Source organism: Mauremys reevesii, linkage group 17 (genome assembly GCF_016161935.1).
Source record: "Mauremys reevesii isolate NIE-2019 linkage group 17, ASM1616193v1, whole genome shotgun sequence".
In the NCBI taxonomy this organism is placed as follows: Eukaryota; Metazoa; Chordata; order Testudines; family Geoemydidae; genus Mauremys; species Mauremys reevesii.
Window position 1 is genome coordinate 141,560 of NC_052639.1, and position 22,530 is coordinate 164,089.

The 22,530-nt window shown below is 57.7% G+C and overlaps 2 protein-coding genes across 12 annotated transcripts in view; both read right to left on the bottom strand.

The window, feature by feature from the left end:
* Nucleotides 1-22,530, bottom strand: part of LOC120385046 (alpha-2-macroglobulin-like protein 1) — a 224,513-nt gene that overhangs the window by 34,164 nt on the left and 167,819 nt on the right. The window lies entirely within an intron of this gene.
* The window catches only part of LOC120385047 (alpha-2-macroglobulin-like protein 1), a 56,151-nt gene that overhangs the window by 22,684 nt on the left and 10,937 nt on the right, over nucleotides 1-22,530 (bottom strand). For both annotated transcript variants that reach the window (XM_039504142.1, XM_039504141.1), the window contains exons 7-16: nucleotides 17,584-17,668; nucleotides 17,182-17,311; nucleotides 16,018-16,132; nucleotides 14,966-15,075; nucleotides 12,250-12,414; nucleotides 11,475-11,705; nucleotides 8,681-8,744; nucleotides 8,391-8,536; nucleotides 6,625-6,774; nucleotides 5,600-5,740 (exon numbers count right to left, since the gene is read on the bottom strand). In XM_039504142.1, coding sequence (XP_039360076.1) covers nucleotides 5,600-5,740; nucleotides 6,625-6,774; nucleotides 8,391-8,536; nucleotides 8,681-8,744; nucleotides 11,475-11,705; nucleotides 12,250-12,414; nucleotides 14,966-15,075; nucleotides 16,018-16,132; nucleotides 17,182-17,311; nucleotides 17,584-17,668 — 1,337 coding nt within the window. The remainder of the gene's footprint in view (nucleotides 1-5,599; nucleotides 5,741-6,624; nucleotides 6,775-8,390; nucleotides 8,537-8,680; nucleotides 8,745-11,474; nucleotides 11,706-12,249; nucleotides 12,415-14,965; nucleotides 15,076-16,017; nucleotides 16,133-17,181; nucleotides 17,312-17,583; nucleotides 17,669-22,530) is intronic.

Sequence of the window (22,530 nt, forward strand, 5' to 3'; positions counted from 1 at the left end):
AGCCTTGAGAGACTTCTGCACCAATTTCCTGGTGAACACTGATCCAAACCCTTGGATCTTAAAACAAGGAGAAATTAACCATTCCCCCTCCTTTCCCCCCACCAATTCTTGGTGAGTCCAGATCCAACCCCCTTGGATCTTAAAACAAGGAAAAATCAATCAGGTTCTTAAAAAGAAGGTTTTTAGTTAAAGAAAGAAAGGTAAAAATCATCTCTGTAAAATCAAGATGGAAAATAACTTTACAGGGTAATCAGATTCAAAGAGCCCAGAGGAACCCCCTCTAGCCTTAAGTTCAAAATTACAGCAAACAGAGGTAAACCCTCTAGCAACAGGAACATTTACAAGTTGAAAAAACAAAGATAAACCTAACACGCCTTGCCTGGCTGTTACTTACAAGTTTGAAATATGAGAGACTGGTTCAGAAGATTTGGAGAGCCTGGATTGATGTCTGGTCCCTCTTAGTCCCAAGAGCGAACCACCCCCAAAACAAAGAGCACAAACAAAAGCCTCCCCCACACCAAGATTTGAAAGTATCTTGTCCCCTTATTGGTCCTTTGGGTCAGGTGTCAGCCAGGTTACCTGAGTTTCTTAACCCTTTACAGGTAAAAGGATTTTGGAGTCTCTGGCCAGGAGGAATTTTATAGTATTGTACACAGGAGGGCTGTTACCCTTCGCTTTATAGTTATGACAGTACTGCTGGTGGAGCACGGCGCACCGAGGCGCTCAGGCCCATGGAGGACGGCAAAGCAGACTCCATAAGTTGCTTGAGTCGAATTTCCCTCTCTTTTCTTGTCCGGGGCTTGAACGCCTTACAGATTTTACATTTCTCAGCCTGATGGCCCTCCCCCAGACACCTGAGACAGGAGTCGTGGGGGTCGCCCGTAGGCATGGGCTTGTTGCAAGACTTGCAAGGCTTGAAGCCCTGGGACGGCATGCCCCAGAGCCCGCAGGGCAGTCGTTGAGTGCAGAACTGCCCTCAACTACTAAACTACACTTAACGCTATAGAGAAAACACGTAACACTAACTATTAACAATTAACTAACAATTAAGATAAGAAAAAGCTAGGGATTAGTGGAGCACTTGAGGAGACAAGAGACCACTGTTCCAACAACTGGTAAGAAGGAACTGAATGGGGGGTCGGGCCGGCAGGGTCTTATATACAACGCCATATTGGCAGCACTCCAGGGGGCTCCCCAGCCGGCCCGGGTAGCTGCTAGGGAAAAAGTTTCTGACATCCGTGCATGCAGTGCACACACACACCTAACTGGAATTGATATGAGCAATCACTCGAAGAAGAATGGAACAGTTCTTAGAGGGTGTTCCTGAGGAAACAGAAGGATACATCCTAGATGGGAAGCCCAAAACTGTAATTGAAGTGGGGGAAATCGGAACCAAATGGGTGGAGGTGGCGGAAAGGAAAAAAGCTAGCAGCAGTTGGAGCGGATATCAGAAGGGGCAACCCAAAACAACACCTTACCACCGGGGGCAGCCCAAGGCCCCACCTACATTCCAAGGAAACCCCCAAACCCCTTATCGTCCCACCACACCAGTCTCCAGCAACCCACCTCACTCCAGTGACCAGTCAGCTGGGCGATGTTTTAAATGTAATGAGCTGGGGCATATAAAGGCCAACTGCCTCAAGAACCCAAACAGATTGGTGTGATTCCAGTGTAATAAACTGCAAAGGTCCCCAGGCCGTAGTGGATCCAGTCCCAGAGACCCAACCAGAACCAGTCCCAGAACCAGAATGGGCGGAGCAACCAGCACCAGAACCATTGCCAGTACTGAATCCAGCACTTGCAACCCCGTCTACAACTCCAAGGCTGGAGGGCACTGCCAAGCCTGCACTGGCAGCAGCAGATAAACCTATGCAAGAGGCTCAGCCAGAGCCTGAAATACCACCTAGTGCACCAGCGGAGAGCGGGTCACAGTCAACAGAAGCAGCCCAATCACCTGCATTGCTTCCAGAGGGACCAGTGGCACAGAGCAACCCACCGCCTCTCAGCTCTTCTAATCGATCCCAGTTTGTTGTAGAAAGAGGACTTTTATACAAGGAAACTCTTTCTGGTGGGCACCAGGAAGACTGGTATCCTCAAAGACAGTTGGTAGTTCCAACTAAATACCGGGTAAAGCTCTTGAGCATAACCCATGATCGTCCTAGTAGCCATGCTTGGGTGAACAGGACCAAAGACCATTTGGGCAAGTCCTACCACTGGGAGGGAATGTCTGGTCTTGTGAGGTGTGCCAAAGAGTGGGAAAACCCCAAGACCAGGTCAAAGCCCCTCTCCAGCCACTCCCCATAATTGAGGTTCCATTTCAGCAAGTAGCTGTGTATATTCTGGGTCCTTTTCCGAAAAAGAAACCCAGAGGAAAGCTGTACATACTGACTTTCATGAATTTTGCCACCCAATGGCCGGAAGCAATAGCTCTAAGCAACGCCAGAGCTAAAAGTGTGTGCCAGGCATTAACAGACATTGTTGCCAGGGTAGGTTGGCCCTCTGACATCCTTATGGATTCAGGAACTAATTTCCTGGCAGAGACCATGAAAAGCCTTTGGGAAACTCATGTGGTGAACCACTTGGTTGCCACCCCTTATCACCATCAAACCAATGGCCTGGTGGAGAAGTTTAATGGAACTTTGGGGGCCATGATACGTAAATTCATAAATGAACACTCCAATGATTGGGACCTAGTCTTGCAGCAGTTGCTCTTTGCCTACAAGGCTGTACCACATCCCAGTTTAGGGTTTTCACCATTTGAACTTGTGTATGGCCACAAGGTTAAGGGGCCATTACAGTTGGGAGGGGTTTACACCTTCTCCAGGAACTAACATTCTGGACTTTGTAAACACCCTGCAAAACACCCTCCGAGACTCTTTAGCCCTTGCTAGAGAAAACCTAAAAGATGCTCAGGAAGAGCAAAAGGCCTGTTATGATAAACATGCCAGAGAGTGTTCCTTCAAAGTAGGGGAGCAGGTCATGGTCTTGAAGGTGCTCCAGGCCCATAAGATGGAAGCATCATGAGAAGGGCCATTTCTGGTCCAAGAGTGCCTGGGAGCTGTTAACTATCTCATAGCACCGCGGCGACCCTTGGAGTGGCCCCTGTATATCGTGCTATAAGGGGAGCCACGGGCTCCCCACACCCTTGGTTCCTTCTTGCTGGACAACTCCGACAGAGGGGAAGGAGGGCGGGGTGTGGAATAGACATGAGCAACACATCTCGAAGAACGCCATAGCATCGGACTAAGCCATCCTGGAAATCTTCTCAACTCTTTATTGCCTTGGCCGAGCGGGCAAAGGGGCAGCCTATCTCCATCCAGCGGCTTTCCCGCTGGATCACCTCGTACATACGCATGTGCTGTGATCTGGCAGCAATCATCAGGGCACACTCTACGAGGGCTCAGGCCTCATCAGCTGCCTATGTCGCCCATGTCCCCATCCAGGACATTTGTAGGACGGCCACTTGGGCCTCAGTTCACACATTTACTTCGCATTACGCGATTCACTCCCAGTCTAGGGATGACGCCAGGTTCGGCAGGGTGGTACCTCGTCCCGAACCATCGTGAACTCCTACCCATCTCCAGCAGATATTGCTTGGAATCACCTACTGTGGAATACACATGAGCAATCACTCGAAGAAGAAAGTAACCTGCTTGGCACCTGACCAAAAGGACCAATAAGGGAAGAAGATACTTTCAAATCTGTGGGGAGAGGTTTTTGTTTGTGCTCTTTTTGTTGTTCTCTCTCAGAGAGAGAGAGACCAGGGCAGGAGAAAACATCTCCTAAAACCCTACCTGAAAATAAGCATCTAAGATTACAAACATTGTAAGTAATAGCAAGGAATTGTGTTAGATTATCTTTTGTTTTAGCTTGTGAATTTTCCCTATGCTAAGAGGGAGGTTTATTCCTGGTTTTCCTAAGTTTGAAGTTGAGCCTAGAGGGGAATCCTCTGTGTTTTAACTCTTTTTGTTACCCTGTAAAATTACCTTCCATCCTGATTTTACAGAGGTGCTTCTTTTACCTTTTTTCTTTATAATAAAGTTCTTCTTTTAAAAACCTGATTGGTTTTTAGTGTCCTAAAAACCCAAAGGTCTGGTCTGTGCTCACTCGGTTAACCTATTGGTTGGTAGATTATTGTCAAGCCTCCCCAGGAAAGAGGGTGAAGGGACTTGGAGAGATATTGTGGGGAAACAGGAACTCCAACTGGTCCTTTTCCTGAATCTTTGTCTAACTCACTTGGTGGTGGCAGCAATACCATCCAAGGACAAGGAAAGGATTTGTGCCTTGAGGAAGATTTGAACCTAAGCTGGTAGAAATAAGCTTAGGGGGTCTTTCATGCGGGTCCCCACATCTGTACCCCAGAGTTCGGAGTGGAGAGGGAACCCTGACAGCACCCATCCCCCTCCTTGTCCCTCTGCACCCATCCCCCCACCCACTCTTTGTCCCCTCTTCATATTTCACTCAGCTGGCTTCCAGCTGGGACAAAGCCCCCATCTCCTGACTCCCAGCCTGAGGGCTTTGGGAGGATGTCGTCCATCCCTCCCTCTGGCGGGGCAAGATGCCATCACCCCACCCCTCCTCACCCATCCCCACCCCTTCCTTTCCCCTCTGCAGCCATCCTCCACCCCCTTCTTTCCCCCTCTGCAGCCATACCCCACCCCTCCTTGCCTCCTCTGCACCCATCCCCTCCCCTACCCCGCACATCTCACTCAGGTGGCTTTCTCCTCCTCCAGGCTGCCTGCGATGGGCAGGGGAGCACTGGGAGCACCAGAGGCACCGTCTCCGGATGCTCCGTTCCCACACCCAGTGCCACCGCAAGTCCTACTGGCCGGAGGAGCCATTTCAGGAAAATCCTGCTCTGCTCCTGTGGCCCCGGGCTGGAGCATGCTCAGTTGCTCTGTGGTGAAGGTGCGTGCAGGCAGGTCGGCATGTAGGAGGGGATGGAGCAGGCGCGGTGCAGAGGGATTCCTCGCAGAATAATGCAAACTCTAAGCCTCTGCTGGGCATGTGGCTACTGCCATTCCCAGGAGTTTCCCATGCAGCCAAATGGGGGCTGCATGTCATGGGGAAAGCAAAGGGCACCTCCCTGACCCCAGGGCGACCTTCTGGCCTAGGGTTGGGTCTCTGCTCCCAGGCAGGGAGCTTCTCAATTAAACAGCTTCATTTTATCATGGGACAACTGAGTCTTTTCCCCACCTCCCCTTCTGAGCAACTGCTGAGCTGTGTTAGCTGAAATGCCTCAGAAAGTTCAGCCTGAGGCCAACCCCTGGCTGGGGAAGTTTCAGTCGGACAAAGTTACATGAACTGAAAACTTATAACGGGACGTGCCAGAGAACTGTAAGTGGAGGTGACGCTGCCAACTCCACAGGTAATATCCCTGTGCCCAGGAGTGGGGCAGGATGGGGCGTTCCTGCTCCCTGGATACACCAGGGATCTGTCCCAGGGCCTGGGCCATGTCTGAAGGTGGCTGGGGAGGTGCATCCCAGGCCTGAGTTTGCTGGGATTCGCTCCTGGATGCCAGCAGCTCTGGGCACATCGGAGCCAGTTTAGTCCTTTCAGGCTACAGAGGAGTGTGAGGCCTGGCCAGGCCCAACCCTACCTTAAACAGGCTGTAGGCGTTAGCCAGTGTGGGAGTCCGGCTGCTAATCCCTATAGTCATGGGCGATTCATCACATGACTCAGGCTCTCGCACTGAGTCGGGATAGTCTCCTCGGGGAAAATCAGGGAGCAAGTTATAGACCTAAAGACAAACACACAGAACATCAGCCATGAACCAAGACATGAGCTACCCCAGAGCCAGCTCCTGCTTCTCCTCCCACTAACACATCATCCCACAAACCTCTGCTCTCGCCCCAGCCTCATCTCTAGCCTGGACACCTCCCCCAACCCTGCCCAGCACCCAGCCCCATCCCCCATGTGGGCGTCTGGCCTTGCACCTCCCCCCCAGCCCTAGGAGAGGGACCCGCGGCTCCCAACGCCCTGGAAGAACCTGGGGCAAGGGGATGGCAGTTGCCCATCCCCCACTCTGTCTGGATCACAGAGGGGCCGCGTCGGGGGCTGGCCCTGGGGCCACGGATCACAGGGATACGTGACTCAGCCCTCGCCCAGCGAGTCCCGTCTCTTGCTGCCCCACAGGGCTTGGGAGGCTCCACTCGCCGTGTGCAGAGCCCGGGAGCCCCTGGACGGCAGGCGCCAGTGACGGGTCGAGTGCGATTCCGTATCGTCACCCAGGCAGGGACAACTCCCACAATGCACCTGGCCAATTGTCCCCTGCTGTACATGGGGGCAGGGAATTCACCTGCCCCCGCCCCTGGGGACCAGCTGTGCCCTGGAGAGCGAGCTCCGGTTACCCCAGCCATTATCTCAGCTCCGAGCTCCATGTTCCCTGCCAGAGCTGGGGGGAGGAGTGCCGGGAGGGGGGCACAGCAAGGACTGATGGGAGAACAGGCAAGGCAAGCGGGGACCCCCCAGAGTTAGGGGGTCTCAAGTGCCATGGGAGCAGCCCTCAGACGGGGAGAGGTGGCCTCGAGGGGTGTCCCTCAGCGGCCGTGTATCGCCCTGCCTGCAAGGGGGGAGGACTCGTTGGGAGGGGCCGGGCGAGCGGCCGGGCTGCTCTGGACTCACCGTGTCAACGCTGAGCTCGGCCTCGGGCTTCCTGAGCAGCACACTCTGATCCACAGCGCGGACGGCGCACAGGGACCCGGGGGCAGCCTGCACCCGCAGCTGGAGCTCTGAGCCCGGCAGGGCCCGGTCCTGCGAGAAGGCCAGCTTCACCTGGCGAGGCACAGCGCGTCACAGGGGAGGGGAGAGACCCCCGGGGCAGAGGGAGACAGGCCCGGGGGGGCAGGGGGGCAGGCACCGAGTGTCACTCCGGCCCCAGGCCCGGCTGGCTGAAGGGCTGGGGCTTTGGGGGTAGCTGCTGGGGGTGGGGGGGTCGAGGCAGCCCAGGCTCATTCAGCGCCCCCGTGGGGCGGTTCAGGGAGCTGCAGTTATACATAGACACCCCGGGGGGGGGGAATAGGAGGTGCAGGGGGGTAGGGATACGACAGGATCACCAGCCCCACCAGATAAAACTCCTGAGTCAGTCCCCTGAAGCCCTGGGCTGCAGCCTGTGCTTTGGCTTCTCTGCTCCCCCTGCCTCTGCCCCTTCCAATACCAAGCAGATGCCAGTTGCCAGGGAGGCAGCCGCCATTGCTGAGGGGGGGCATTGAAATGCCTCCAGGTAACAGTGCACTGCTACCCCGGGCTGGGGCGGGTCAGAAGGGCCACACTTACCCCCAGGGCAGTGGGGTGAAGTGGGAGGGGGCAGAAGGACTCAGCCAGACCCCACAAGATGGAGGGGAGAGGTAGAGGAGGAATTCTGTCTCTTTACCTCCCTAGTCCCAGAGGGGAGGGGCCTTCCCCCCAGGTGACCCCTATGTGCAGTGGGGAGGGGGCTGACGCTGGTCCCTGGCGAAAGCTTTTTCTCAATGACAGGGACGTGCCCCTGCCGGCTGCCAGAGAGGGGAGCACCAGCCTTCCCGGGGGGCGGGGGGGGGGGGAGTCTCTGCTGCTCAGCTGCTGAGAGTGGGAGCCAGCTGCCGGCCCAGAGGAGGAGAGGGGCCCCTCCCCTCATGACACTTGTGCCCCAGTTGACTGGAGGGGCAGCGGCCCCTTAGAAGCCCTCTAGAGAAATATGGGCAGCTGGCCCCCCGCAAGCCTCCAGAGGGGAAGGGGGCTCAGACCATCATATCCTGCCCCCGCCCCAGGAATCTCCCCGGCTGGGCAGGGCAGGCGCGGGTTGGAGGATGGGCAGTGGGTAGGGCTGAGGTGGCAGAAGTTCTGGGGGGTGGGGGAGCAAGTGGCTGTGGAGACTGGGGAGTGGGGGGGACTCAGGGTGGCAGGTACCTGCCAGGGAGCCCAGAGTGGGCCGGGGAGGGGCCGGGTCCCGGTCAGTGGGGTGGGAGGGACAGAAGCAGGAGCTCTGGGGAGCTGGCACAGGGAGGCGAGGGGTGGGGCAGGCAGGCAGCAGGTACCTGCTGGGCCCGGAGTGAGGGGCTGAGTCCGCGGGGGAGGCAGGCTGGGCTGGGGGAGGCAGGAAGGGTTTGGGGGAGCAGGTACTCGCTGGGGCCAGGGAGAGAGGAATGGGAGGGGGAGGGCAGGCACCTGCTCCTCCATTGTGCGGGGGCCGGAGCTCTTCCCGTCACCGCGGGAACGCCTGCAGGGGGGGCGAAATGGCTAGTGAGCAATTCACCAGAGCTGGCACTGCCGCAACGACCCTGGCGCTGCTGTGAGGCTGGGAAGGGAGGGGCCGAGGGCACCCAGCAATGCCCCTGCTCAGGGCTCCTGTTATGGGGCAGGGAGCGATTCCCCCACCCCACAGGCTCCTCCGCCCCGAGCCCCAGGCTCACCTTGTTCGGGAGGCACTTGGCCACATGCAGCCGGGCGCGGTCGGCAGCCATCTCGCCATCGGGCAGCACCGTGTAACCCAGCACCTTGGTAGCGGGCGCCAGGTCAGCGCCGACGGGCAGCTCCACAGAGAAGGAGCCCTTCAGCCCTAGGGACGGTGGGCAACACCCAGGGGAAGTCAGGCCCAGCCAGCAGAGCCCCCACCCCCAACCCGGACCCTGCTCAGGGGGCTCAATCCCCAGTTGCCCCCTGGGTGCCCCCTATCTGCACAGACCCCTCCCCCCCCACTTACCAGCCCCCTTCCTGAGGTCCAGCCCCTTGTGGAGGATCCTGGCGATGGCTCCCTTGGCCACGACCTGCGGAGGAGGAGACGGGAGTCACTGAGCTGTGTGACGCTGTGTGGAGTCTGGGAGACACTTTATGGTATTGTTGATACCAACACTGTAAAATTGCAGGGAATCTGGCCAGAGATGCCATGGGAGGGGTCTGTGGAAATGGTGCGATTTGCCAAGTATGAGGATCTTGTTTCTATCTTTGTATCACCTTTGTAGTGTGCTCTAGGTCTGTGTGGTACATCTGGATTTCTAAACTCAGGCTGTGGTTCTGGGTGACACACTGTGATGAGGACGACAACTCACCGGCGGGGAACCTCCTGCTGGTCATCCAGGGAATTAGTTCTTTCCAGCCTGGAGCGCCCTTTGCGGCCGGTGTCTCGCCTGCCGCTGGCATTGTGTCCTTCCCAGACGCCAGTGCCCTTTTCCCAGGGGTTCTGCCCACCACAATAGCCCCTCTGTCTGGGTCTCCCCACCCCAGGAACCCCCAGGGGAACCCCACCCCCCTATCCCCACCTTGCCTCAGTGGCTACTGCCAGTCACCATCTAGCCCCCGCTCCCTGGGGCAGACACAGTCTGCAAACCCCTCATCGTCGACAAGGGAGATTTGGACCTGCTGCCTCTGCCTATTCCTGGGCTGCCTCTCTGCAGCCTTAGTACCATTTTGTGGGCCCTTAACTCGGCCTGCAGCCTGGGCCTTTGCTAGGCAGGAGCTCCCAGCTCCCTCTGCCCTTCCCCAGCCCTGCTCCACCCCAGTACCCTGCTCAGCCTCCCAGGCAGCCAGGTCCTTCTCTCTCCAAGGAGCTAAAGAGAGATTGTCTCCAGTCACTGGCCCTCAGCCCTCTTATAGGGCCAGCTGTGGCCTGATTGGAGCATGGCCCCACCTGTGGCTGCTTCCCCCAATCAGCCTTTCCCCAGCCACAGCCCTGCCCAGGGCTGGGTTAAGCCCTTCAGGGCATGAGCAGGGTTACCACCCCACAGCACACCCCCAGGCAGCTTGGCATCAGCACTGCCGAGCCTGTTCGATGGCCCAGCACGGGTCATCAGCCCGACAGTGACCCCATTGACAGGAACTAGGGCAGGGGCGGGCAAACTTTTTGGCCCGAGGGCCACATCGGGTTTTGTAAATTGTATGGAGGGCCGGTTAGGGGAGGGGGACGTGGCTCGGCCCCCACATCCTATCTGCCCCCTCCCCCATCCACACACACCTGCTCCCTGTCCCCTGACCCCCCTGGTCTCCCACCACCCCATCCAACCCCTCCTCTCATTCCTGACGGCACCCCCGGGACTACAGCCGCACGCCCAGCTGGAGCCGGGCCATGCCGCCACCGCGCAGCATAGAGACTGGGTCAGGCCGGGCTCTGCAGCTGCGCTGCCCCAGGAGCTCCCAGCCCCCCGCCCAGAGCATTGCGCCGGCGGCGCAACAAGCGAGCTGAGGCTGTGGGGAAGGAGGGACAGCAGGGGAGGGACTGGGGGCAAGCCTCCTGGGCCAGGAGCTCGGGGGCCAGGCAGGATGGTCCCGCAGGCCAGATGTGGCCCGTGGGCCGTAGTGTGCCCACCTCTGAACTAGGGGATACAGCTTAGGAGCCAGCAAGGCATGTAGGGGCAGGCTGGTGGACAGAGAACTCTAAGGCTTTTCCATGCCACGTGCTGGGCAGCTTGTGTTTGGGAGAAAGGAAGTACCAGCCGCATGGCAAAAGGAATACAAAGGGCAGCTGCATCTTCTCCATTTTGTCTCCATTCCTGCTTCTTCCCTCTGGAGTAACTTTTCTACAAATGAAGCTCTGAACAAAGGACTGAACGACCCATCCAAGCTGGGGATCTGTTCCAGAGGGACTTTCAAGCCAGCAACTCACCAATACTGCTCAGAACCTGATCTATGGACTTTGACGTCTCTGTGTGTATGTGATTGTTTTACCATTTAACAACTCTCTTCTTGGTCTTTCTTTTTCCCTTATAACAAGCTTCCGTTTCAGACACTAACGGACCGGCTGGCAGCGTGGTATTCTGGGAAAGATCTAAACTAATATTGGCCTGGTGGTGTGGGTGACCCTTTGGGGCCAGAAGAACATTGTGTACAGTGAGCAGAGGTTTTAAATGACTTCTCGCTGCACTGGCCCTAGGTGCTGATGGGGGCAGAGAACTGGAATGCAGCAGAGGGGGCTGTGCGATTTCTTTTTTTAGCTTCTAGATAACCAGCGTGGGGGATCAGGAGCAGTTTGCGACTGGTTAGTGAGTCTAACTTCAGTGTGAACCACCAGTTTTGGGAGAATCTGCTCTTCTTTTTGCAGCCGGCCCTGCCCTTGGCATTTCCAGTGAGGGCTGCCCCAGGCACACTGGGTCACAAGCTGATGCTGTACAGGGGGCTGACAAACGCCCCGACGTGGGGATGGCCACGCAGGCCGGAGTCAGGGCAGGGTGTGGCCTCCCCTCCCCCGGACTGAGCCAGCAGAGGTGGGGGTGCAAGAAGCAACATTCAGGCAGGTATCCAATTCCCCAGCCCCCCCAGGCCAGCCAGCCCCCGCTCTGGGGCTGGATTGGAACCAGAGCCCCTAGAAAGGAAAGAGGAAAAGCCCCGTCCTGATCTACCCCAGCCCTTGTAATTCAAAGGAACCATTCGATTCCCCACTGCTCTGCTATGGGGTCACAGCGCTGACTCTGCACCTCCTGCTCTCTCTCTCTCTCTCTCTCTGTCTCTCTGTCTCTCTCTCACACACACACACACACACTTTAGTCTCCCAGGCTGGGGCTCACCAGGAAGATGAACTCCAGGCTCCTGGACCCATTCCCCAGGGCCTCCCTAGCAATGACGTAATCCACCTGGAGCTGCTGGGCCTGGTCGCAGGGCAGCGCCCCTCCCAGCCCGCGGATCTTCAGGAAACTCTGGCTCTTGGAGTAGAAGGGCTCCAGGTGACGATGGGCATCCCGGTAACTAGGAGAGACTCTGTCATGCTCAGCGCTGTCGTTCACCTGCTTGAAGTGCCCCTGGGGGATAGAGAGAGTGATGAGGCTCGCCGGGGTGCAGAGCACCCAGCATAGGACAGGGATGCAGCCGGGGCAGGCCAGGCTCTGATGCTGCCGGCTGAGCTCACCCCCATAGCCCCCTGCCCTGCGTCCGTAAGAGTGACGTGGAAAACCCCAGCGGTTCCAATGGGGCAGCCTGACAGCGGCAATGGGGTAGCCCCGGAGCTGAGCTGCCCGAAGGGGGCGACCTTCCTAACTAAACCCCACCCCAGATATTAATGAGAAGACAAGTGGCGGCACTAAGATGCCGTTTGCGTCACCCCATTGATGGCTCTGCTGGTGGGGTCTGCACCTCCCCCCGCCCCCCCTCTGTCCTGGCTATTCAGCCTGCAGGTGCTTCAGGCAGGGCCGTTTGCTACGCTGAGTGTGTGCAACACCCAGCACCATGGGGCCCCGATCCTGGCTGCTCCTTAGGCACCACCGCAATAAACATCAACAATCACAGACACAGAAACAGAGGCTGGAGAGCTGGGGCTCCACTGGGGCTCGGAGGCCCGTCACTTACCCTCAGAGTGATCCTCCCGGTCCAGCCGGAGGTGTCCAGCTCGAAGGAGGCTCTGCCAGACTCGTCCGTCAGGAAGGTCTGGTTCTTATTCTCATCCCCAGAGCTAACAAAGAGCTGCAGCTTCTCATTCTTCAGCACAGAGCCACCTGCCACCTTCAGGAGCATCTGAGCCGGGAGAGAAAGGGGGAGACGCACAACTCAGGGGAGCAGACTCCTGGGAGAGTGTTGCCCACTAGGGGCTAAAGAGCTGGCTGGGGGCAGAAAGGGGCAGTGCAATCCAGCCCTGAGATGCTCTGGGAAAGCCCAGGGCTGGGATGGGTGTTGGGGTGAGGACTGAGGGGCATTAGCAGATCTGGGAAGACATTGGGGCAGGACTGGAATAGCTGGGGGTGCTGGGGTGAGCACTGAGGGGTAACAGGTTGTCTGACCCCTTGACTGAGCCCTCCCTTGGGATGTGGGACTCTGCAGTCCAGCCACCGCCCAGACCCTGAAACCAGGGCCTCAGATCTCCCAGCCCCCTTGCTTTGCTTACACACATTCCCTCTGAGTCCCAGCTGGGCTGTGGCCACACTGGGCTTTAAGATTAACCCCTTAGGGACAATGTGGTAGGCAAGCAAGGAACCCGGGGTTAACAAAGAAATTTCTAAACCACAGTCACAGACGGCTCAAGAGTTACAGATCTTTGCCAGAGAACAAATGTCCTGATGAGCACCCTTCCCTAGTCTGACCTCACCCTGCCTCTGACTCTGGGGTTTGTCAACAGTTCAGCCTGGGCAGATTCCCTCCCACCTTGTCTGTCTCCAGCCAGGCCTTCTGGCACGTGGTGATGGTCGGCACGACTGCACAGAGCAGCTCCCCTTCTTAAGTAGAACCTCTCTGGACCCTTCTGCTATGTGCTCATCTGGAAAACTCATTCCTCCTCCCTCAGACATGCTCACACCACCTATAGGCCCTTTGGTAGAAAAAACATTGTTCTGCAGGGGGTGGGCCAGTAGTTGAGAGACAGTCAGAACTGATGGCGCTAGATTGCCATCTTGAGATCTTCTCCACGATCGTCTTTCAACAAAGTGTCCCGCACCTTTTCTAGGCTGGGCACCTGTCCAGAATACAATACGATAATCTGCCTTGGGTAAATTTAGGTGTGTCCACAGAACATCATACAATGGGAAGGTATTTGCCTGTTAGTAACTAGCGTTCTTCGAGATGTGCTGTCTATATGTGCTCCACTTCTGGTGTGCATATGCTCCATGCACCGGAGATCTGAATGCATTAGCCACCAGTGTGCATTGGTTGCGCCTGCACCCTGCATGCCTCCCTTGGGAGCTGGGATCTAAGATATAACTAGTAAGCTCTGGTGCACTGGTCCTTTGGGAGCCGGTGGCCTGGTAATTCTGTGAATGCCCAGAGGAGAAGGGGCCGGACACTACAGGCGACGCTCAGAGGACTGGGGGCTATTACTCCCAGATCCTTTCCAGTGGCACTATCACCTGGCCAGGTGTTCCTCATTTTGTAGCTGTTCATCTGATTTCTCCTTCCTAAGTGTAGTACCTCACACTGGGCTTTAATTAATTTCATCATGTTGATTTCAGACCAATTCTCTAATTTGTCAAAGTCGTTATGAATTCTAAACCTGCTTCCAAAGTGCTAGGAACCCCTCTCTGCGTGGTGTCATCCACACATTTTAGAAGCACACTCTCCATTCCATTGTCCAAGTCTTTAATGACAATACTGAGCAGTACCGGACCCAGGACTGACCCCTGTGAGACCCACTAGACACGTCTGCCCAGAGTGCAGCAAACTACTGATAACAACCCCTTGAGTATGGGGGTTTCAACAGTTGTGCACCAACCTTACAGTAATTTCATTTAGACCAGTGATTTTCAACCAGGAGGCCAGGGCCTCCTGGGGGCCGTGAGCAGGTTTCAGGGGGTCCACCAAGCGGGGTCAGTGTGAGACATGCTGGGGCCCAGGGCAGAGGGCTGCAGCCCTACCACATGGGGCAATTGCCCTGCTTGCTACCCCTTCATGCCAGCCCTGGCTTTTATATGCAGAAAACCAGTTGCTGTGGCACAGGTGGGCTGTGGCGTTTTTACAGCATGTTGGGGGTGGGGGGGCTCAGAAAGGAAAAGGTTGAGAACCCCGACGTAGACCACGTTTCCCTAGTTTGCTTATGAGGATGTCAAAAGCCTCACTACAAACAGGATCTATCGAGCTACTGCTTCCCCCCACCCACTAGGCCAGGAACCCTGACTGCTAGACGTGGCTTTTCTTACCGGGGCCTTTAAAATCTCCCCTATTGCTGAACTCTCCTGTTGTAGGGAGGATTTCAGTCGTAGACTCCCTCTCCTCGGACAGGGGCAGCTCCAGGCACAAACGCACCAAGCGCGTGCCTGGAGTGGCAAGCCACGGGCGGCAGCCTGCCGGTTGCTGTGAGGGCGGCAGGCAGGCGGCTTTCGGCACTGGACACTGTTGCTGGCTCTGGCTCTCAGCCAGAGGCCGTGAGAAGGAACTGAGGGTTGGCTGGTTGCTCAAGCCCCATTGTGCCCTCGGGAAGGGGGGCTCGAGGACATGGAGAGCACAGCTAACGCATCCGATCTCCAGTGCATGGGGCACATGAGCACCAGAAGGGCAGCACATCCGGCAAGCAGTCAACATCAATGGAGGTTACAGTGTGGTGCAGACATATCCCACTCTGTGACACCGGTAATCCCGTTACCTTGCCAATGTAGGGGATTCCAGCCTTGTAAGTCTCATCAGCATCCTCAAAGGTCACCGTAGCGATTTCAGACACGATGTCACAGCTCTTGGTCACATTGAGCTCCACCCCTAGCAGGAGAGGGAGGGACGATAGGAGGAAGGTGCCGGGAGCGACACCAGAGTTCAGGCTACGTCCCAGATTTCTCTCCATAACAATCCGCCCAGCCATTTCTACCCCCTCTCGCTATGGACTGGAGGGTGTGATTGGGGGGAGAATTTGGGAAGTTCGGCTGGGGGCGGAGAAAGATTTTCCTGGGGAATCTGGAAACTAGAAAATTTAGATCCACCTTCCATGGAGCTTAATCCCAAACCAGCCACGTGACATTTGCCAGCAGGGTCTCCTGGCTCTGCGGCCCTTTCCCCCGCAGAGAGCTCCTTACTGAACAGCCCCAGAGCTGACCCCACACACAGGCCTCTCAGCACAGGGCCTGCCCCCAGAAAGGTGCCATTTTCAGAAGTGCCCAGTGACCCGTTGCCGTTCTGGACCCGCTCTCCTCCAGCCACTTTGCCATCGCTGATGTCAGCACCCGAGGGTAACGTTGTAGCCACCCCACAGTTACAGTTTTCAGCCAAAGGGGTGTCGCCGCTCTGGAAATCAGGATTCTGCTGGGTTAAATGTGGAGTTATCTGGGTTCGTTACTAAGCGATTAGCACTTGCCGTTTTGAACGCTAAGCGCTAACGTCACTGAGGCCGTGACTCAGGGCCCAGTGACACAGGCTGGGCCGTCACTCGGCTCTGCCAGCTCAGTCCACAGCCAGAGGCCACTTGCGGGAGGGTGTTTAGTCTTTGCATGAACGTGCCCAGGTCTGAACTCCTCATGAGGGATCGATCCCAGTGATGGGCTGAACCAGAACCCCAGATCCAATCCCCCAACGCTACCTCTGGGCCCGTCTCTAAAGCAGCTGGGCTACGAATGACATGACCACATGTGCAAGTGAGACCGTCTGCCCCGGGGGTTCAGTGCTGGGGGCTGCCTGGGGGCGTGCACGTGCGCTTGATTTCAGTCCCACCTGTCCCCTCCTCCACGAGAGACGCATGGGCCTGGAGGCTCATCTCATAGCCAGAGCGGGTCAGGTTGAAGGGAGCCATCCCCACCTCTCTGGAAAAGCAGCCGTTGCTGTCAGTCTGGAGGGAGAGAATCAGAGCCCATTAGTAGCAGCTCTGCACCAGGCCCCGCAGGTGTCAGTTCAGCGGGTCTCTCATCGGGCTTGGCCTGGTTAGTGCTGGGACAGGAGACACTCAAAGAGAACCTGGGTGCTGCAGGCAGCAGCAGGGGGCGCTCTCACCTTGGGGTCAGCCCTGACACCGGTACCCCAGTGCGGCACTAGGGGGCGCTGTGCAGCTGGAGCTGCTGTGGGTGGGATGAGACGTAAAACAGGCCCTGGCCACTCGTGCCCATCACAGATCCCCTGGTGCTGGTCCCCCATCGTCATGGTAACGCTGGCTGATTCCAATCGCCCCCCCCCCAGCCCCCTAGGGACTGAGAGCATTCGGGGAGATCTGCCCCTGCCTAACGAGAGCTGCTGATGAGGACGGGCGGCCCCATAACCTGGGGCACTAGCCTAGGTCTGGAGAGGCTGCCTGCAAGTCCCTCTGAGTACGGCTCCAGCAGAAACCCCCTGCGGCCACGAGTCTGAGCCTAGCCCTGCTGACCCCGCTTGTGCTGCGGGGCTAAAACCAGCACGTCGACGGTCGAGTCCAGGCACTAGATCCGGGGAGGGTCTCGGCTCCAGCCGAGCGTCTACACTGTTCCTTTAGCCCCACTGCGCAAGCCCCAGGCAGCAGAGCTGGGCTCGGAGACACTGCCGCAGGGTTTTTGCTGTGCAGACGGACCCTGAGCATCTCTGTGCCTCAGTTCCCCATCTGTACAATGGGGACAGGAGCCTGCCCGGCCTCCCGGGTGCTAGGAGGGTAAGTGAGGCATTGAGATAGTGTGGGGAAGGGGGGGGGCGTAGAAGTCCCTAGGCCCTGCTACACAGCTGACAATTCCCACCCCCAGCCTGCCAGATGGGGAACCGGATGGATCCAGGGCCTGATTCGCCTGCACTTACACCAATGTCACCAACATCATCATGGCAGATCACAGTCCCCCTCTGGCCAGTGTAAGAAAACCATGGAGAGGAGCCTCCTGCAGCAGCATGTCATGTACCTGCCCCCTCCCCAGTCACACTCACCTGGCCGGTAAGCTCCGTGCACAGAGTCCCGGTTCTCTTGGCATGAAGATGGTTCCAGTGATATGCTGGTTGTGCCTTCCGACACAGGCTGGCTTGGACCCTCCCCAGGACGGGCTTCCCGTAGGTGTATCTGGTTAGCAGAGGGGAGGGAGAGGGTAAGTGGGAGGGAAGGGGCCAACACCCCTGCTCATGGGGGGTCCCTGCTGGGGTGGGGCTGGACGTGTGGGTGGGAGTGAGAGCCCCAGGGAGCCCTGCCTGGCCATGAGCATGGGGCAGAGGGGGGCGCAGGCAGGGAAGGGGCAGGTCAGATCCTGGCCTGGGGGGGGGCGGGGGAGGGGACTCAGGCCCAGGGCGGTACCAGCCCCCCCTTTATCGGCCCGGCAGGGCTGCTGTCACACTCACCGGCCGCACACCCGCAGCAGGAGCGTCTCATCCAGCACCGTCACCACGGGGGGCAGCTCCAGAGTCACTTCGAACTTGGGCAGCACTGGGGGCAGAGAGGGACGGGGTGAAACCGACCCGCAGCCCCGGCTCGGGGGTTTCATCGCGATCCTCGGCCTTGGAGCTTCTCCCCGGGTCGTGCAGCCCCCACCAACCTGCCGGCCGGGCGGGAAGGGGAAGGGCCCGGAAATGGAGCAGGGCTGGGCAGAGGCTCAGCCAGCAGGAGTCATTTCATCCCCACTGACAATAAACTGAAAAACAGCCTCTGTCCCCCACTGCCTGGCCCCAGTGGGCAGGGACAGGGGCAGCGCCAGGAACCACATGAGCTCGAGAGCTGGCGTTTGGGCCAGGGACCATGTGGGGCTGAGAGCGGGGATGATGCCAGGGACCATGTGGGCGAGGGCTAGGAGCACCGGTCTCAAGTTGAAGTGGGGGAGGTCTAGGTTGGATATCAGGAAAAGACGGTTACTCACCGTTGTAACTGTTGTTCTTCGAGATGTGTTGCTCCTATCCATTCCAGTTAGGTGTGCGCGCCGTGCGTGCACGGTTCTTCGGAAGATTTTTACCCTAGCAACACCGGCGGGCCGGCTGAGCGCCCCCTGGAGTGGCGCCGCTATAGCGCTAGATATATACCCCAGCCAGCCTGTCCGCTCCTCAGTTCCTTCTTGCCGGCTACTCCGACGGTGGGGAAAGAGGGCGGGTCTGGAATGGATAGGAGCAACACATCTCGAAGAACAACAGTTACAACGGTAAGTAACCGTCTTTTCTTCTTCGAGTGATTGCTCCTATGCATTCCAGTTAGGTGATTCCCAAGCCTTTCCTAGGCGGCGGGGTCGGAGTGAGTAGTGGCAGAGTGTAAGACTGCTGAGCCGAAGGCTGCATCGTCTCTGGATTGCTGCACCAACGCGTAGTGGGAAGCGAAGGTGTGGACAGAAGACCAGGTGGCCGCTCTACAGATGTCCTGGTTGGGGACATGGGCCAGGAAGGCGGCAGACGAGGCTTGTGCTCTCGTAGAGTGAGCGGTGAGGCGGTTAGCTGGTACACAGGCAAGCTCGTAGCATGTTCGGATACATGCAGTGACCCAGGAGGAAATCCTCTGAGAGGAGACCGGCTTGCCTTTCACACGATCCGCCACCGCTACGAACAGTTGGGGCGAGCGTCGGAAGGATTTTGTTCGCTCTATGTAGAAAGCAAGGGCCCTGCGGACGTCCAGGGTGTGAAGCTGTTGTTCCCGACTCGAGGCGTGAGGCTTTGGGAAAAAAACAGGAAGAAAAATGTCCTGGTTCAAATGGAAGGCCGACACCACCTTAGGGAGGAAGGCCGGGTGTGGCCGAAGCTGAACTTTGTCTGCATGAAAGATGGTATACGGTGGACCAGCCGTCAGGGCATGAAGCTTGGAAACTCGCCTCGCTGAGGTTATGGCGATGAGGAAAGCTGTTTTCCACGACAGATGGAGCAGGGAACACGTGGCCAAGGGCTCAAAGGGGGCTCTCATGAGCCTGGTCAAAACCAGGTTCAGATCCCAGGACGGGGTAGGACGCCGCACTGGCGGGAACAAGCGATCTAGGCCTTTGAGGAAGCGGGAAACCGTCGGATCGGAGAAGATGGACCGGTGACCGACGGGCGGCCGAAAGGCGGATATGGCCGCTAGGTGCACTTTCAACGATGAGACCACGAGACCTTGCTCCTTAAGTGACCAGAGGTAGTCCAGGATCGTTGGTATAGGGACGACGAACGGATTCAGGTCTCTCTGATCGCACCAGAGTGCGAAACGCTTCCATTTCGCGAGGTAAGTCGAGCGAGTGGAGGGCTTCCTGCTCTCTAGCAGGACTCGCTGGACCGCCACCGAACAGGCACGCTCCGCGTGGGTCAACCACTCAGGCACCAGGCTGTAAGATGGAGGGACTGCAGGTCCGGGTGGCGGAGCCTGCCGAAGTCCTGCGTTATCAGATCCGGCCACAACGGGAGGGGAATGGGATCCCGGACGGAGAGCTCGAGCAGCAGAGTGTACCAGTGCTGCCTCGGCCAGGCCGGAGCGACGAGTATGAGGTGGGCCCTGTCCCTCCGAAGCTTGAGAAGCACCCGATGCATGAGCGGGAACGGAGGGAAGGCATATAGGAGGTGACCCGTCCAGGAGCAGAGGAATGCGTCCGACAGGGAGCCCGGGGCGCGACCCTGGTAAGAACAGAACTGGTGGCACTTCCTGTTCTCTCTGGAGGCAAACAGGTCTATTTGGGGAAACCCCCACCTTCGGAAAATTGTGTACACCACATCTGGACGAAGCGACCACTCGTGTGAAAGGAACGACCTGCTGAGACGGTCGGCCAGCGTGTTCTGCACCCCTGGAAGATAGGATGCTACCAGGTGAATCGAGTGGGTTATGCAGAAGTCCCACAGGAGCATCGCTTCCATGCAAAGCAGGGAGGATCGGGCCCCACCCTGCTTGTTGACATAAAACATCGCCGTTGTGTTGTCCGTCAACGCCGCGACACAACGCCCTTGGAGACGGGAGCGGAAGATTTGACACGCGAGGCGAATCGCCCGCAGTTCCCTGACATTGATATGTAAGGAGAGCTCTCGGGGCGACCAGAGACCTTGGGTGTGCAGGTCGGCTAGGTGTGCCCCCCACCCTAGCTCTGAAGCATCCGTGGTCAGGGTGACGGATGGTTGAGGAGGGCGGAATGGGACTCTGGCACACACAACTTCTGGATCCAGCCACCAGGTGAGCGAAGCGAGGATCGGCTTCGTGGGCGTGACTACCATATCCATGGAGTCGCGGTGGGGCCGGCACACTGACGCAAGCCAAGTTTGAAATGGGCGAAGGTGCAACCTCGCGTACGGAGTGACGAACGTGCACAAAACCATGTGGCCCAGGAGGCAGAGGCAGGAACGCACCATTGTTTTTGGAAAGGATTGTAGCCCCGAACTAGGGAGACCAGAGACTGATGCCGAGGTTGGGGCAGGCAGGCCCTGGCCAAATTGGAATCCAGGACCGCTCCGATGAACTCCACCCTTTGCGATGGAGTCAACGTTGATTTCTCAGCATTTATCATAAGTCCTAGGCGCTGAAACAGGGCTAGGATCGTGGTCATGTGACTCGCTACCAGTTGGCGGGATGGTCCACGGACCAGCCAATCGTCGAGATACGGGTAGACGTGTATCCGACGACGGCGGAGGGCCACGGCAACCACTGCCATACACTTAGTGAAGACCCTCGGCGCTGTGGAGAGGCCGAAGGGTAGCACTGCAAACTGGTAGTGCATGCTGTTGACAATGAAACGCAGATAGCGTCGATGGGGAGGGTAAATCGCAATATGGAAATATGCGTCCTTCATGTTGAGGGCGGCAAACCAGTCTCCCGGATCCAGGGAGGGAATGATAGTCCCCAGGGTTACCATGCGAAACTTGAGCTTGAGCAGGTACCTGTAGAGCTCTCGGAGGTCGAGTATGGGTCGTAGACCTCCCTTCGCCTTGGGGATTAGGAAATATCAGGAATAAAATCCCCTGCCTCGCATATCGCTCGGCACCTCCTCTATGGCACCCAAGCTCAGCAGAGACTTGACCTCTTGTAAGAGGACTTGCTCGTGAGAGGGGTCCCTGAAGAGGGACGGGGTGGGTGGGTGGGAGGGCGGGGGCGAAACAAACTGAAGACGGTAACCGGACTCTACCGTGCGTAGCACCCAGTTGTCCGTTGTAATCTGGGACCATGCCGGGAGGAAGCGGTAAAAACGGTTGAAAAATAACGGGGAAGGATCCAGTGAAGAGACTGATCGGCCGTCCTCGGGCGTCCCATCAAAATGCCTGCTTCGGCCCTTGAGGGGCTTTAGAGGGCGCCTGGGACTGGGTACGCCGGTTGCCCGACGTTCTACGGCGGTTCAGTCTGCCTCTGTGTCCATTATCAGGCCGTGACCTGGACTGATTAAATGGCCGATAGGGCTGCTGCCTGAAGGACCTCCGCTGGGTAGCAGGCGTGTGCATGCCCAGGGTGCAGATGGCAATACGGCCATCCTTAAGGGTCTGGATTCTGGAGTCTGTCTTCTCCGAGAACAGGCCCTTGGTATCGAAGGGCAGGTCCTGCAAGGTATACTGGACTTCTGGCAGCAAGGTGGATGATTGCAGCCAGGAGATCCTCCTCATGGTCACTCCTGATGCCAAAGTCCTGGCTCCGGAATCTGCAGAGTCCAGTGAGGCCTGGATGGAGGACCTGGAGGCTTTCTTGCCCTCTTCTAGCAGGGCTGAGAACTCCTGCCTGGAGGATGTGGGAATCAACTCCGTAAACTTAGAGAGGGCCACGAAGTTGTCGTAGGCATAGCGGCCAAGGAGAGCCAACTGATTGGCTATCCGTAGTTGAAGGCCGCCAGCCGAATAGACCTTCTGGCCCAACAGGTCCATCCTGCGCGTGTCCTTGGACTTTGGCGCTGGCGCGGGCTGCCCATTTCTCTCCCGGTCATTCACCGACTGCACAACGAGGGAGTCTGGGGCCAGGTGCGTATACAGGTACTCGTACCCGGTCGGGGGCACGGAGTACTTTCGCTCCACGCCTCGAGCAGTGGGAGGGATGGACACAGGTGATTGCCAGATTGTAGTGGCATTCTTCTGAATAGTGCGAATGAAGGGCAGGGCCACTCGCATCGGGGCCTCAGCTCCAAGCACATTAGTAACCGGATCCTCGTCCTCAGTGACCTCTGCGACCGGGAGGTTGAGGGCTTGTGCCACCCGACGGAGGAGGTCCTGATGGGCACGCAAGTCAATCGGTGGGGTATCCGATGATGAGGACCCCGCCACCGCCTCGTCCGGTGAGGAAGACGAGGAATGGCCCTGACCCATGGCTTGTAGGTGTGGTTCGTCCATGGGGTGCAAAGCCTCCGCCTCTACAGGATGTTCCACCAGTACAGGTGGCGGTGGAAC